This window comes from Oncorhynchus mykiss, chromosome 15 (assembly GCF_013265735.2).
Source record: "Oncorhynchus mykiss isolate Arlee chromosome 15, USDA_OmykA_1.1, whole genome shotgun sequence".
Lineage (NCBI taxonomy): Eukaryota > Metazoa > Chordata > Actinopteri > Salmoniformes > Salmonidae > Oncorhynchus > Oncorhynchus mykiss.
The window spans coordinates 23,457,583-23,474,814 of NC_048579.1; the positions used below are offsets into that span (position 1 = coordinate 23,457,583).

The following is a 17,232-nucleotide window of genomic DNA, read 5'->3' on the forward strand; positions in this document are numbered from 1 at the left end:
TCATAAGTAGTGCACTGTGTAGGGAATAGAGTGCCATTAGGGACATGTCATTGGGGACATAACCTGGGTCTCCTGGCGGCCATTCCCAGGGTTGGTTTCCTGTCCTCTCAGTGGTGGTGGTTGGGTGGAAGCATAGAGCTAGATAGAGGACTCTAGTGCACAAAAGCCTATTTTATCAGCGCAATTGAGGACTTTCACCATTTTGAATTAGTCAACTGGGTGGGACTTTCTATTGGTTAAGGAAGGATGACATAATTTCATCCAGGTCATCGGGGGGTCAGCCAATTAGTTATACTTGTGAGAAAACATTCCACGTTTGTAGTAAATCACCAACCTTGGCTTCATACCATTTCAAACAACACACTCCAGGTGGTAGTATGCACCCTTTCAGTTTGTTTACAATCCCATAGAAATTGTAGAAGAAGAAAATGTACTATTTTAAAATGGAGTTGGCCCTGCCACTGCTCATAGACTCCACAATACGACATATACACTGTTGCGTCGTCTAACTATCTCTATGGGTGGAGGAGCGAGAACGAGTTAGGAGGCTGGAACTGGGATGAAGGTCTAAACAGGAGTCAAATAGTTTGACTGATGTCCAGAGGCGTACCGCTGTTGTGTTTCACAGCTTTCCTTTCTCTCAGTCAGGCAGGCGTGTGAAACTAAGCGAGGGTCTCCGCATTTGATCGTGAAATTTGAGCGTTTATAGCGGCGAAGTTGTCAAATTGATTTTTTTTGTTTTGGCTGTTTCGTACAGTGTGTTATAAAGGGCCTTTTATTCATTGGACTGAGTGCGTTTGCACCGCAGTGAGTGAGTGAATGGAGATTCACCTCCACTTTTAAACCATGTTGCAAACTTTTTTCCGGCAACAATTGAATTAAACTTTTTAATACCAAACGCTCCGCAGACAATATATCGCCTTCATGAATTGCGTTATCACCATGACTGATGAAAGCAAAGGAGAACACGGGAAAGGCGAAAGCGGGAAAGATTTGGAGAAACAGCTACGTCTGAGAGTGTGTGTTTTGAACGAACTTCTGAAGACTGAACGGGATTATGTCGGGACACTCGAGTTCCTTTCAGTGAGTTCATAAAGTTGTATTATTTAATGAAGTAGCCTATTTAATATCTCCCAGATATATTCGCTTGCTGCAGGAAATCTCACAGGTTCAGACAACAAACGTGCCTATTTATTATGCAAGGGGTATAGGAGTCCTCCGACTCCCAAGCAGCAGAACTCATGCGGTTCACCTCAAAACCAGAGTCGTGCATTGCCTGTCAATCTCATTGATGGTGAAACTCAAACTATAATTTTGTCAATCTCAGAGTAAGCCACTGTTTCATTATCTAGCGCAGTTGAGGGTTTACCAGCAGAAAATCCGCATATGTCTCTTTCCTGCAGAGTTTGTAGCCGAGGCCTCTTCTCAAAGGAGATTACCTTTTCAGATTAAGTGTGAGAAATTAGGAAAGCAGCAACTTTGACGGGATAAAGGAAGGCATTCTTCTCTGTGACTTTCTGAGACCAGTGTGACTGTTTAATCCTATTCGCAGATTCTTTCAATAATACAACTTTATAATCATTTTTTTGCTACTTAAAAGACAAGGCTTCCTTTATTGTAACAAGACTCCACTGAGAGATTTAGATGCAGGCCTATTTTTCTGATATCTAAGTGTCTACAAATAATACACAGTTAAATATTAACCCGCTAGAACTATACGTTTCCCTGGGACTTTGCAAGTTTCATGCAATGTGAATGTGGCTTGAACACAGTGTCTGGGTGATCAATCGAACTTGGAAGATGATTATATTGTGATTCTCATACCAGCCATAAAAGTGGTCTGAAAACCTCTACAGCAAATACCTGGGAGTTGAGCTCTTTGCCAAAAGCTGAACCAATACACACACAAAAACAGGTGCCAACAGAGACACAGGTGGACCTAAAATCAAAACCACCCGTACTGGCACACAGCTGTTCTCTTGCACACCACTGTGTGTGTGTGTGTGTGTGTGTGTCTGGAGTGGACTCCCCGATGCTGCCTGGCCTGAACGGTAATGCAGGACTTGGCTGGGCCATAAGAATGACATTCTGTCAGCTTAATGGCGTTACTAAGAAAACAGGCAGGCTCAAAGGCAGGAAGGACGGAAAGCCACTGCTGTTTAAAAATGCACACTGGGTCTTGGATGCCCGTCTATGCATGCGAGGCAACTTGAGAAAGCTGTTAGCATATTTTCTAAATGTAAATGAATTGTCTGTAGAGTAATTTATGTCTCACTTTGTTAGACAATGTTTGGCTAGACACGTTAATGACAGCGAAGGTGACTTAATACATAAGCAAGGTCTGGGAGTTTTTCTAAGGAGATCCGAACAGGAAAACTCTGGGCCTTTTCATAACTTGTGATTATGACTGTGTTATTAAGTCTGCATGCATGTGAAGAAAGCTTTTCAACCTGTCATTTACAACCCGGGAGGTAACCACTGGTCAGACTCAGGATAGGGGCCATATGTATCAAGCGTCTCAGAGTAGGAGTGTTGATTCAGAATCAGTTTTGCATTTAAGATCACAATGAATACGATTACATGGACACTAACAGGGACCTGATGCTAGATCAGCACTCCTACACTGAGACACTTGATACATACGGCTCCAGATCTAGACGGTGTCTGTGTATTCTGACCACCATGGCTCCCCCCCACATTACTTTCCCAAGACTTTGCTTTCCTTTCCCTGTATGGTGGGGGTGGGGGTGGGGGCTGGAGGCACTGTGTTGTGTGTCATTAAGAAGGTTATTTCCCAGACCACATGTTCTGTATGTAGACATTCCTCTTCCTCTATGCCTTCTTCTCTCCCTCCTTCAATCCCTTCCTTCTTTCTCTCCCTCCCTCCATCCCTCTGCTCCACAGATGGCTCCAATGGACTGGAGGGAGGGAAGGAGAGAGGGATGGATGGATGGAGGGAGGGAGAGAAAGAGAGGGGGATGTTGGGAGGGAAGGAGAGCGAGGGATCGAGGGAGAAATGTGGGATGGGGGGTGTAGGAGAGAGGGCGGGAGGGGAGACGAGGAACTAGGAATTACTTTTAGCTTGATACAGAGCAATCCTTCTGGAATAGTCTCTTCCTAGAAAACATCCCACCATCATTCCATAATTGGGTTGAGATAGAATGGAATGGATAGAGGCAATGGTTATGTCCCAAATAGCACCCCATTCCCTACATAGTGCACAAGTTTTGGTCAAAAGTAGCACACTAAGTAGGGAATAGGGTGCCATCTGGGAATCACAAATAGCATGGGAGTGTCCTCTCTCTGTCCTGTGTTTTTGGGAATGCAACCCCTGCCTCCGCCCCCCCCTATGGTGCTGTGACTGGGATTCATTCAAGGAGCTGGCTCTAAAGCACTGGCAGGAAATCAAACATTTGTTTATTTATGTGTCAGTGTTATCGATAGTGATACTTCTATCTATGCTATTTTTCCAAGTAGTTATGACATTTTTCATATATATTTCCTTTAAGCAGCCTCGCATTTGCTCAACCAAACTACTGTAGCTTTACAGTTCAGTGGTAAACAAGTAACATTTTGCCATCTCCAAGGCCTGAATATGTTCAAGCTGAGAGGTTCATATGATGTTGATGAAAGGTAAGGTGCCCTCTCTGAGACATGGTGAGGGAGGGAGAAAGAGATGAGCCTACTTCTCCTCGTCACTCTTATCATGTGTGTGGGGGGGGGGTGTCATCATCTGGGGGTGAAATAACACCCCTGGGGCTGGGAAGTGAGAGAGCCCTGACTGATCATTTTCATCTGATGCTCTTCATTAGAAACACACATACTTCATCCAAGCATCTGATCCTTGAGGTCCTCAACTCTGCAGTAACAATCCATGTTCTCGTCACGTGGCTTTGAGAAAGAACTGAAGTTCACCAGCCCGCACACCTTTTTGCACCGCAGGAAATCTGAGAGGAACTTTCACATGAAGGGTCTGGTATTATCTGGATTATCGATGTCTAACATCCAAATATCCATCTCTTACTCAACACAGGCCAGGGGTTATGCGCCCTGGTCAAAAGTAGCTGACTATAGGGAATAGGCTGCAATTTGGGAAACACAGGCAGACAGTTTCAGACTCTGGTCCAAGAGGGCATGTGTGACTGTTTTGGGGGTCGCGGTCTGACTCCGGAGGGATGAGCCAGGAGGATCTGCCAGGGGGAAAAGGAGTATAAGGGGGCAAAGGGGAAGACATTACCAGGAGGGTGCAGGTGGGGGAAACAGGGTTAGGTTAGTGACGTGGATGCCTAGGCTTGGTGCCTGTTCTTGTAAACCATATTTCCTGGTAGAGGCAGGAATTCCTGAGAGGTTAAGAATTGCAGGGGAACAATGAAAACACCGTCCGGCCAGTAGCTAGCTGCCTGCTGGAGTTCAGCTCAGAGGAAACTAAAGGCTTCTCGCTACTGCATCCCAAATGGTACCCTATCCCCTCCATAGTGCACTACTTTTAACTAGAGCCCTATATAGGGGAATAGGGTGCCATTTGGGACTCGGACCACTGCCTAACTACTGAACCCTAACACGACCTGCCTGGCTTCACAATACAATAAACCACAGTACACTATCTACAGCTGGGGCCTGGGGCAGTGGAAAACGACATGGGATACTTTTTAATGTTGTCCCCGGTCCTCTTTAGAGAGGTTTCTCAAATGAGCAGGGCCCACAGGGAATAGGGTGCCATTAGTGGCACAGCCCATGTTTATTCTGGACAACTTAGGGACAAGAAAATGACATGGTCTTTCAAAAAAAATATCTGGTTGAAGGAAACAAGGGATGGATGAAAAGGTAAACTGAGTGTAAACTAAACTCTCCTGGTGATTGCGTCCCGTGCTTCTCCTCTTGCGGCAGGTGTTTTTGTGTTACTGGGTACTCTGGAGGCCTGGCTGTGACCGTGGCATTGTTGACAGTTTTGGTTTTGAGCGAGGGGGACAATGAAACCCACTCCGTTGCACGATAAGCACTTCAGTGAGAGGGTGTCGTGAGGGAGAGAAGGGAAGCCTTTTCTGTGAGACTTGTAGGATTGCGTCTCAAATGGCACCCTATGCCCTTTATAATGCACTTTTGACCATGGTCCATAGGGCTCTGTAGAGAATAGGGTGCCATTTAGGATGCAGGCAAAGAAGCAACTCTCTGTGTAATACATTCCCCTAGGCTCTGCTGTGTTAGTGGTTTTCTCTGCAACCCTCCCTCCTTTCCTCCCCCTTCTCGCTGCGACAGCTTGTGGAACCGCAAAGAACCATAAATTGACCACCTAAATGTAATGTTTTTAAAACCTTGATAATCCCACTCGTAAAACGAGATTTGACGTGAAACTAAATGTGACTCAATAAACTCTGACTGAATCACTTTTCCATGCAGGCTTTTCAATAATTCATCTCTCTATCAACGTCTTTATTTTATCTCTGTGTATATTTGGTCGTCCGCGGAGTACATTTCCCTTCAGTGAAAAGCCATAAAGCTAAACCTGCGGTAGTTTGATATTAATTAAAGCTTGTAAATCAGAACGTTTTTGAGCTGAGACGGGGAAACAGGGCTGATGAGGAAAACACAGACGCGGATCTCTCTCTCTCAATCTGTGTTGGGTTTGTTTACCGTGCTGTCAGGCTGGTGATCTTGTTTTTGTGTGTCACACATGACCAGTGGTGAGCACGGTGTGTGTATGTGTGCGCATTTGGATGGGGGCTCCATATCCTCTGGACGGACATCCAGTGACCCCAGTGTCGTGACCTCTTGTTCTCCTCTCCTTCCTGTCGGTTAATCTGAAGACTTCACTAAGTTCCTCCCCCGTTCCCCCTCCTGACCCACCAGCCCCCTGGTGTTCTGGAAACGGCAACAGACGATGTCGACATACAGTGTGTCCCTACTCAATCAAAACACATGCATGCGTTCGGATTAAAACATACGCACGCTAACGTGTGCTACTGCTCAGATAGGAAAACACTCACACGTCGTGGAGAGTGCAGAGGAACGGATCAGTCCTGTTTATTACCCATAGGCACACTGACTTCACACATCACGTAGCTCCTCATCACCCAGGGCCCTAAGACTGACCCCCCTACCCCTCTCACCTTCTCACCCCCTGCCCCTCTTGATGAAACCTCTAACTCCCCTGCTGCTCACCCATACCCCCCCCCCCCCCCCACTCTACCTAATACTGTCACCTCTCCCTCCGTTCTCCCCCCCCTGCTCGTCTCTTTCCATCTCCCACTTTCACCTATGACCCCTCTCATCTGCAACCCTCTCACCCCTTTACTCTCACTGGACCAAACCATAGCTAATGGATCTCTCTCTCTCTCTCTTCTCTCCACCCTGCCGTCCCACCGGCTGCATATGTTCCGTCCATTATTAACATGCATCCCAAATGGCACCCTATTCCCTATATAGTGCACTACTTTTGACTAGGGCCTATAGGTCAAGTGCACTACATAGTGAAAAGGGTACCATTTGAGACACAGCCTTTGTTGACAAGGAGAGTTGTATTTTTCCAGTGCTACTTGCAGCATCATTAAGATCTCTATCTCTCTAATCAGGCAGGCCTGACAAAAACACACACACACACACACACACACACACACACACACACACACACACACACACACACACACACACACACACAGGGCTGGTTCTTTTCCAGAGGATTTGTTCTCATGGGGGGGGGGATTTTTTTTATCCTCCCTCCCTCCCTCTATCCCTTTATCTTATTCTATCTTATCCTCAGCTCTGCCCAGAGCCTCTTCTCCCAAGGTTTAGAGCAGGCTTGTTACACACACTGTGTGTCTTTATCTGAGTGTGTGTGTGCGCACAGAGATTGTGAGAGAAAGAATATATGTTTTTTCTCCTGTCCTCTCTTTTTTTATTCTATTGGGTCAGTGTCTCCAGTGTGTGAAAACAGCGAAAACATTGTGTGGTTCTTTTCTTTCTGTCCGTCCTCCTTCTGAGGCCCTGAAGAGTTGCAGCAGGTATCTCTGTCTGCATTCTAATCTCACACCGGCCAATGAACCGACCAACCAACCAAGGCATAAATAGACTGGTTTCATCATAACTCTGCTGGTTCAGGAGCATGTAATCACCACCCAAGTTTATTTCCCATAGTTGTTGTGTGTGTAGTTGGAGTGTTTCCAAGTCTGTTGTGTGTATTCCTGTCTGATTTTTTTGTTTGTGTGTGTGCGCGTGCAAACTAGGGATGGGCACGGTTAATCGAATATCCGAACAAACGTTAATATTCAAATGAATTCATGTTCATTTTTGAAAACATTTTGTAGGCCTATTTTAATAATGAACAAGCGTTGTTAAATGACATTATCCGTGAATCATTTTGACCTGCAAGGATATACCATTTGAAATTCTAATTTTAATAAACCAACTTTTGAATGTAGTTTTTGTAACGGTGCATTGAGCTAACATACTGCTGGGCATTTAGCCCTCCAGGAAGTCCTATTTCCCCCACTTCAAATAGCAATCACAGGCACTCACCTAATGGAGTTTCCATAATACCTGACACAGAACAATGCAAAACACTCACCAGAAAATATTTTTTTGTAACTGAATCAGTTCTATCATTGCGAAAATCAGACTTCTCTTTCGTAGTTGCTGTTAGCCAAACTATCGAAGAAAAGCAGAAACTCTGCTGTTTACCTCTGCAATGTGCATTTGAGTCATTCTGATTGGTTGTGAGTCCATCCCTAGTGTGTGTGTGTGTGTGTGTGTGTGTTTGGAACCTAACCTGAGCGCTAGACTAAATGTGTCTCTGTTGGCAGAGCTGAATGATTGCAGGGATTAACTATCTGGTAGAGCAGAGCACTGGAGTGGAGAGAGTGGAGACTAGGTGCACATCTAGATCCCTTATCAATTCAAATGTTGGACAGGGCTAATTAAGTAAATACCTATCTCTTTTTCCCGTGTGGCTTGGGGATTTACCTTCTGACTTTTCAGTGAGGTTTTATTCGTTAGCTCTTAGAGAATGAGAAATTTAAAATTTTTTCACAAATTAAGATTTTATTTAATTGAACTATTATGATATAGTGATATTGGATCATTCTCCTGTATCATGCTTAATTACACCAAAATAAAATACACTTAGTGACAGAATATGGAGAATGAACAGAGTGCATCTTCATGACCCAAAATGTATTAAATGCGTAAACAGAATAATAAAGACCTTTGCCATTACAAATGTTGACATATACGACAGAGAAAAGCCAACCCTTAAAATAATTTGGGATGCTTTTAAGGTGTACATCAGGAGAATGATAAGTTAATTATTTATTTTGGGGAATTTAAGTAGGAATATGATCTTTTACATTTGAAGAGAGCCAACAACTACAGGTTAAACTCAAATAAAGTGTGCTATTTATTTTATTGTAAATAAACCTGGTAAACACCTCTGAGGCCTCACAAAAAGAATACAGTTGAAGTTGGAAGTTTACATACACCTTAGCCAACTACATTTAAACTCAGTTTTTCACAATTCCTGACATTTAATCCAAGTAAAAATTCCCTGTCTTAGGTCAGTTAGAATCACCACTTTATTTTAAGAATGTAAAATGTCAGAATAATAGTGGAGAGAATTATTTCTTTCAGCTGTTATTTCTTTCATCACATTCCCAGTTGGTCAGAAGTTTACATGCATTGCCTTTAAATTTGGGTCAAAAGTTTTGGGGAAGCTTTCATAAGCTTCCCACAATAAGTTGGGTGAATTTTGGCCCATTCCTCCTGACAGAGCTGGTGTAACTGAGTCAGGTTTGTTGTCAGGTTTGCAAACCGTAGTCTGTCTTTTTTATGGCGGTTTTTGAGCAGTGGCTTCTTCCTTGCTGAGCGGCATTTCAGGTTGTCGATATAGGACTCGTTTTACTGTGGATATAGATACTTTTGTACCTGTTTCCTCCAGCATCTTCACAACGTCCTTTGCTGTTGTTCTGGGATTGATTTGCACTTTTCGCACCAAAGTACATTAATTTCTAGGAGACAGAATGTTTCTCCTTCCTGAGCGGTGTGACGGCTACGTGGTCCCATGGTGTTTATACTTGCGTACTATTGTTTGTACAGATGAACGTGGTACCTTCAGGCATTTGGAAATTGCTCCCAAGGATGACCAGACTTTTTTTTCTGAGGTCTTGGCTGATTTCTTTTGATTTTACCATGATGTCAAGCAAAGAGGCACTGAGTTTGAAGGTAGGCCTTAAAATACATCCACAGGTACACCTCCAATTGACTCAAATTATGTCAATTAGCCTATCAGAAGCTTCTAAAGCCAAGACATCATTTTCTGGAGTTTTAATGACTCCAACCTAAGTGTATGTAAACTTCCGACTTCAACTGCACATGTCAAACCAGTTATAATTATTTAAGATAAATAGACATTTTAATAGCTTCTATAGAAATGAATTAAATAACAGCTTGACTGATCCTACAGCTTTCTATCTTCAGGGTTATTACATCTAGAAGAAGATGTAGAAGAGAAAGAGCAGGCAGGCCAGGGAGAGAGGATGGGCAGGCAGAACCGTGCGCATATGTCATCGTAATCTGCATCTCTCAATGCCTTAATTGTCTTGCATGCCTCACAAATTCTTCCTCTCTGGTTTTATTTAAATGACACAACTTTCCCCAGGCCTTCATAGCCATATAGTCTAGTTAGGCAATAACACAGAAAATAATGTTTTATCATAACTGCACTGTGAATTAAAAAAATAATTGACTCCCTTTTTGTGATATCCAATTGCGATCCAATTACAATCTTGTCTCATCGCTGCAACTCCCTGACGGGCTCAGGAGACGCGAAGGTTGAGTCATGCGTCCTCCGTAACATGACCCGCCTAACTGCTCTTCTTAACACACGCTCGCTTAACCCATAAGCCAGCTGCACCAATGTGTCGGAGGAAACACTGTTCAACTGATGACTGAAGTCAGCCTGCAGGCGCCCGGCCCACCACAAGGAGTTGCTAGAGTGCAATGAGCCAAGTAAAGCCCCCCTGGCCAAACTCTCCTAACCCGGACAACGCAGGGCCAATTGTGCGCCGCCCTATGGGACTCCCGGTCACGGCCGGTTGTGACACAGTCCGGGATCGAACCCGGGTCTGTAGTGGTGCCTCAAGCACTGCGATTTAGTGCCTTAGACTGCTGCACCACCCAGGAGGCCCTGCACTGTGGTTTTAATTATGTGGGGGAAAAACATTGTTTTTAGGATTTTTCTTAACGTTAAGGATCCTAACTTGGTTTAAACGTTCACACCCCTATTACAAACAAAGAACATGTTTCAGTATAATACAGTATGCTACAAAACAAGATGTAGATTTATCAATAATGGCTGTTAATGCCGAAAAGGCTTTCAACCGTCGTGAATGGCCTTTTCTATTCAAAACTTTGGATGCCTTCAACTTTCCAGCTCAAATAATACATTTAATAAAAAATCTTATGTACATATTCTAAAGTAAAAATGTACAAAAATAATGCATTATCTGATGAAATTGCTTTAGAAAGGGGTACAAGACAGGGATGTCCTGTCTCCCTCCTCCTGTGCACTGGTAATTGAACAGCTTGCAGAAAGAATTAGACAGGACCCAAACGTAACAGTTATCAGTATGGGTAAACATAAATATAAACTAAACTTATTTGCAGATGATCTCCAATATTATACCTGACTAATATTGAGAAAACAATGCCTGCCTCGTAAAATTAATGTAGAACCAAACAGACAATGGCAATTAGAAAAATAATAACTCATGATCTACAGCAATCCTTTAAGTGGACCAATGTTCAATACTTAGGATGCTTATCCAGTGTTTTCGTAAAGTTTTCAGACACCTAGACTTTGTTCCACATTTTGTTACGTTACAACCTTATTCTAAAATGGATCCCAAAAAATGTCCCTCATCAATCTACACACAGGTGTACCCCACCGAAGACATTCTTTAATGAAGTATACTCGGCCATAAGACAACTCATAGTATAAAGGAACGTTTTTCATTTCCCAAATTCTGAGGGTGGTTTTAACCTTTTGTGTTTTTATTTCACCTTTATTTAACCAGGTAGGCCAGTTGAGAACAAGTTCTCATTTACAACTGCGACCTGGCCAGGATAAAGCAAAGCAGTGCGACAAAAACAACAACACAGAGTTACACATAAACAAACGTAGATTTTTCTAGTGTTATTGACTCTATGTACAGTGTGTGCAAATGTAGAAGAGTAGGGAGGTGAGGCAATAAATAAGACATAAAGGCGAAATAATTACAATTTAGCATTGATACTGGAGTGATAGATGTGCAGATGATGATGTGCAAGTAGAGATACTAGGGTGCAAAAGAGCAAGAAGATAAATAACAGTATGGGATGAAACTTCCAGCCTTGGAGTTGTATCAACACGCCACCCAAGGATTTTACTGTTGTTAACAGTGGGTACAGTACATATTGAAGATGAACATGCTCATCCCCGGAATCTTTTCATGTGTCTGTTTTCAAAGGACAGAGCTAAGAACATGAACAACTTCATAGTTAAGAACACTATAACAATATGGAAGAAAATTAAACATATTCTAAAAGAACCACTATCACTCCCTAAAAACACACCCCTATGGAACAATCTTTAGATAGCTTTTCAGAATTCACAGATAAATTGGCCCACATAGAAAACTAAAGGCATAGAAACCATAAATGACAGGAAATACAATTATTTCCATGACAGAATTAAAAAGCCATTTTGGACTAACCCAGATAGACATTTTCAAAGACATTTTGCAACTTAAGTTTTATAACACAAAATGTTGATCTGAAATCTATTTGACACAGAAAAGAATACTCGTATGATAGGTAAGTTTTCTATAAATCCTTGCAGAATGCATATCCAACTGACAATCTCTTAGAAAAAAAGGAACTATTGGAACCAAGACCTAAAAATAACTGATATTGGCAAGAGTTGTAGGGAATGTTGAAACTTTAACAAAATGACAATTAACAAAAATGGATGCTTAAATCCAGTAAAAACGAATGTACATCATTTATTATAGAAGAGACACAATTCACAAATTCTACAGCCCAATGGCAGAGTCATGTCTTAAGTGTAAAATGAACAGTGACGACTCAGTGATTCATGCCTTCTGGGAGTGATATAAAGTCCAAAAGTTATGGGCAGAGTTAGAAAGTTGGCCTTCAGAAGTTTTACAATATAAATGGACTTTTAATCTGCCTGTCTACATATTTCAAGATATGTTATATGAGGGTGCGGTGAGCTACCCAGTGGGTTCGACTCTATTTGACAATTATTTTGAAAACTTTTGCTTAAAAACTGGAAATCAAGTGAATGTCCATCATTGGGACGGTAGAAGAGTCCAATTCATTATTATTATTTGAATATTGAAAGGGTGTGGGCGACAGAAAAGGGCAGAGTGGTGCAGTTTGAGGTCATGTGGAATCTTTCAAGCCGTGGAGATTGAGGCAGTGGGAGCGTGAGGGTCTGGGCAGGGGGGATTTCGTTGACGTTTGTCTGTTGTCTTTTGTCTGTGAATGTTTTGTGTGGGAAAAAAACATTTACAAAAATGTCATTGATTCAAAGCTGCAGACATTGATAATGAAGACATGGCTTAGATTTATGGCTTAGATTAACTACAGTCATCCAAGCAAAAAGAAGACCCTATATATTGTCATATACAGTCTAAAGAAGATCCTATATATTTTGTCTCTGGGTCTGGGAATCTTCCCCCTCCCTCTTGTGAATAAGCTGTGGTAGATTGGTGATTTAACTTGTGATTTTGAGTCATGTAGGTGTAAATGATACCAATGCATGATGTGTGGTGTTTGCATGGAATATTTTGCTTCCCCTTGTGTGACTGTAAGCAGCCTCGGTGGTAAGTCTTTCTGGAGTGTCAGAGTGAGTTCCTCTGCTTTTGTCTCTGTGTGGTCATGCAGCCAGACCTGCCTCTCCCCAAGCAGGATCTCCTTCCTTCCTTCCTTCCTGGCCCTCCCCTTCTTTACATTGTGCTACAGGTTTCCTGTCACACACACACACACACACACACACACACACACACACACACACACACAGGCACGTGCAAGGACTCCAGCAATCTCACACACATACGGACGCACGCACGCACACACACACACCACATCCTATGGAAACACACAGCCTCTTTAGAGATGCCCTGGCATCTCTAAATATATATGTGTGTCTAGGGGCTCATCTTGTACTTAAAGGTGGGTCTTTGTAGAGAAGTGGGTATCTTTTGGTTTTGCTTTGCCAGCTGCCCACCCAGTTCATGGGCGCTCCACGGTTGACTTGGTGTCAGAGTCAACCTTTCTACAGAGGACACTTGTGAATCTGGCATCATCCACCCTTACAAAGGGCTCAAATGTCGAGGCTGGCATGCTGGCACGCTTCACTGTGGGCATGGGGTACTACCCCCTAGACCCATCTGTTGAAATACATGGCAGAGTCGTCTGCAATGCCAGCCTAGCAACATCCTAGTGCCCTCGAAGCTCATCACTAAGCTAAGGACCCTGGGACTGAACACCTGGATCCTGGACTTCCTGACGGGCCACCCCCAGTTGGTGAGGGTAGGCAACAACACATCCGCTACGCTGACCCTCAACACGGTGGCCCATCAGCAGTGCGTGCTCAGTCTCCTCCTGTACTCCCTGACAACAACCTCTCCCTCAACATCCGTAAGACAGAGGATCTGATGTGGACTACAGGAAATGGAGTGCCGAGCACGCCCCCATTCACATCGACTGGGCTGCAGTGGAGCGGGTCGAGAGCTTCAAGTTCCTCGGTGTCTACGTCACGAAGGATCTATCATGGTCCATACACCCCAACAGTTGTGAAGAGGGCACGACAATGCCTCTTCCCTCTCAGGAGGCTGAAAAAATTTGGCACGGGCCCTCGGATCCTCAAAGTTCTACAGCTGCACCAACGAGAGTATCTTGACTGGCTGCATCACCACTTGATATGGCAACTGCTTGGCATCCGACCGCAAGGCGCTACAGAGGGTTGTGTGTACTACCCAGTACATCACTGGGGCCGAGCTCCCTGCCATCCAGGACCTCTAGCAGGCGGTGTCAGAGGAAAGCCCCGAAAATGGTCAAAGACTCTAGCCACCCAAGACACAGACTGTTCTCTCTGCTATCGCACAGCAAGCGGTACCAACACATCAAGTCTGGAACCAACTGGACCATGAACATCTTCTACCCCCAAGCCATAAAACCTCTAAACAAGACTGCAAGATAGCTAATCAAATGGCTATACAGACTACCTGCATTGACTCTTTTTAAAACGAACTCTCTTGCACTGACTCTATGCACACACACTGGACTCTACCCACACACTCACACATACTTACAACAACACCCCAACAAACACACAAACACACACACAAACACATTTCATGCACACACATGCATACTGACGCCACACAGACACATACATACTGACACCACACACTTTCACACTCACCACATGCACTGCTGCTACTGTCTATTATCTATCCTGTTGCCTAGTCACATTACATCTATCTATAGGTACATAGCTACCTCAATTACCTCGTACCCCTGCACATCAACTTGGTACTGGTACTCCCTGTATATAGCCATGTTATTACCTCGTACCCCTGCACATCAACTTGGTACTGGTACTTCCTGTATATAGCCATGTTATTACCTCGTACCCCTGCACATCAACTTGGTACTGGTACTTCCTGTATATAGCCATGTTATTACCTCGTACCCCTGCACATCAACTTGGTACTGGTACTTCCTGTATATAGCCATGTTATTACCTCGTACCCCTGCACATCAACTTGGTACTGGTACTCCCTGTATATAGCCATGTTATTACCTCGTACCCCTGCACATCAACTTGGTACTGGTACTTCCTGTATATAGCCATGTTATTACCTTGTACCCCTGCACATCAACTTGGTACTGGTACTTCCTGTATATAGCCATGTTATTACCTCGTACCCCTGCACATCAACTTGGTACTGGTAATCCCTGTATATAGCCATGTTATTACCTCGTACCCCTGCACATCAACTTGGTACTGGTAATCCCTGTATATAGCCATGTTATTACCTCGTACCCCTGCACATCAACTTGGTACTGGTACTTCCTGTATATAGCCATGTTATTACCTCGTACCCCTGCACATCAACTTGGTACTGGTACTTCCTGTATATAGCCATGTTATTACCTCGTACCCCTGCACATCAACTTGGTACTGGTACTTCCTGTATATAGCCATGTTATTACCTCGTACCCCTGCACATCAACTTGGTACTGGTACTTCCTGTATATAGCCATGTTATTACCTCGTACCCCTGCACATCAACTTGGTACTGGTACTTCCTGTATATAGCCATGTTATTACCTCGTACCCCTGCACATCAACTTGGTACTGGTACCTCCTGTATATAGCCATGTTATTACCTCGTACCCCTGCACATCAACTTGGTACTGGTACCTCCTGTATATAGCCATGTTATTACCTCGTACCCCTGCACATCAACTTGGTACTGGTACCTCCTGTATATAGCCATGTTATTACCTCGTACCCCTGCACATCAACTTGGTACTGGTACCTCCTGTATATAGCCATGTTATTTTTACTCTTTATTTTTATTTGTTATTCACTGTGTATTTATTTTTCATGTCACTATTCATAGTTTTTATTTTATATCTTTAACTCTGCATTGTTGGAAATGGAACCGTGAGTAAGCATTTCACTGTTGGTCTACACCTGTTGTCTCTGAAGCATGTGACAAATCAGATTTGATTTGATCTTCAAATGACTTCTGTTGTTATCAGTTGTCTCAGCGAGAATTTCAGCTGTGTAAGCAGTCTGGCGTTTGTCCGTTGACACCGATAAGTGTGGGACTTTTATGTTATCAGTTTATTTGAAGCCTTTTTAAGAAAGCTCTTAAAAAGTTTCAACTTAGTGACTGATAAATCTAGCACTTATGTAGAATATGTACTGCCAAAATGACCCACTGTGAGTCAACGAGGATCAAAGCTATCACTTACTGGCTAAACCATTGACAGTCTTTCGTGGTTGAAGAGACATTGACTACTTCTCTTCTAGTCTCTTTAACATTTGTCTTTCTAAAGATCTTATATATCTGTATATATGAGTATATGAACATGTATATATGAATAGTGTGTGAATTGTATTTTTGTTGTCTCTTTCCAATATATACACCTTATTTCATTTTTTTATTTTGAATTGAATGTCCTCGTCTATAACTGTTCTAAACTTTGTCATGTATTTGTATGTTTTATGTGGACCCCAGGAGGAGTAGCTGCTGCATGTGAAGTAGCTAATGGAGATCCTAATAAACTACACTCTGTCCTCTGTCTCGCACTCTCTCTCTCTCTTTGTCTCTCTGTTTGTTGTCTCTGTCTGTCTGTTTGTCGCTGTCTCTCTGCAACAGCCACACAGGTCAGACAGACAGAGGGAATTCTGTTTCCCCCTTAAATTCTTTAATTAAGGACTTGGCTGCGATGTCGTGGAGGGAGACGGACACAGGGGCCTTGTCTCTGGATGAGCAGATGCCCCCTCTCTCTCTTTCTATCTCTTCCTCCTTCCTCTCTCTATCTCCCCTACCCTGCCCCTATTTCGACCCTCCCCCTATCTTGTTTAGCCCTATGGGGGCGATTGGCACAGACTGTAAAGTACCCACGACTGGGCTGGCGCCTTATTTTAAAGCCAGACTACCAGGAATCCTCTTAAATGTATCACTGACCTTTCACCTCCTTATTGGACCAGAAGTCGTGACGTGCACGCCCAATAATATCTCATTCATACTGTGTAAAAGGTTGATGTAATTGTCTGAAAATTACCATGAAAAATTAACATGAATGTGATGTCACTCTTTCCCCTTACACTTCTCCCCCCCCCCCCCCACCTAACACCATTATAACCCTGAGTCCGAATTGGGCCAGGCAACTTAAATGAAGGACTCTCAGACTAAGATAGACGCTAAGGAAGTTTCCATGTAGATATATGCATACCCAGGTAGTGAAAGTTGAGGGGTGGTGTCGGTGATGCTTGAGGCACTGAAGAGGCAGGGTTGGTTCTGGAAGAGGTCAAACTAGTTGAACAGGACATATCCAGACAGTGGAGGACCTTTTAACCCAGGATCCAACCACCCAGGTCAGGATAACATATCCCTGTATCCATGCAGTTAACCAGGCACAGGTGTGTGTGTGTGT

The 17,232-nt window shown here is 43.4% G+C and overlaps 1 protein-coding gene across 2 annotated transcripts in view; it reads left to right on the plus strand.

Moving 5' to 3' along the window:
* Positions 1 to 525: 525 nt before the first annotated feature.
* Positions 526 to 17,232, plus strand: part of prex2 (phosphatidylinositol-3,4,5-trisphosphate-dependent Rac exchange factor 2) — a 200,733-nt gene continuing 184,026 nt past the window's right edge. Inside the window, exon 1 of one of the 2 annotated variants that reach the window (XM_036944101.1) lies at positions 526 to 1,083. In XM_036944101.1, coding sequence (XP_036799996.1) covers positions 925 to 1,083 — 159 coding nt within the window. In that variant the 5' untranslated portion in view covers positions 526 to 924. The remainder of the gene's footprint in view (positions 1,084 to 17,232) is intronic. The other variant, XM_036944100.1, reaches the window with a different exon arrangement.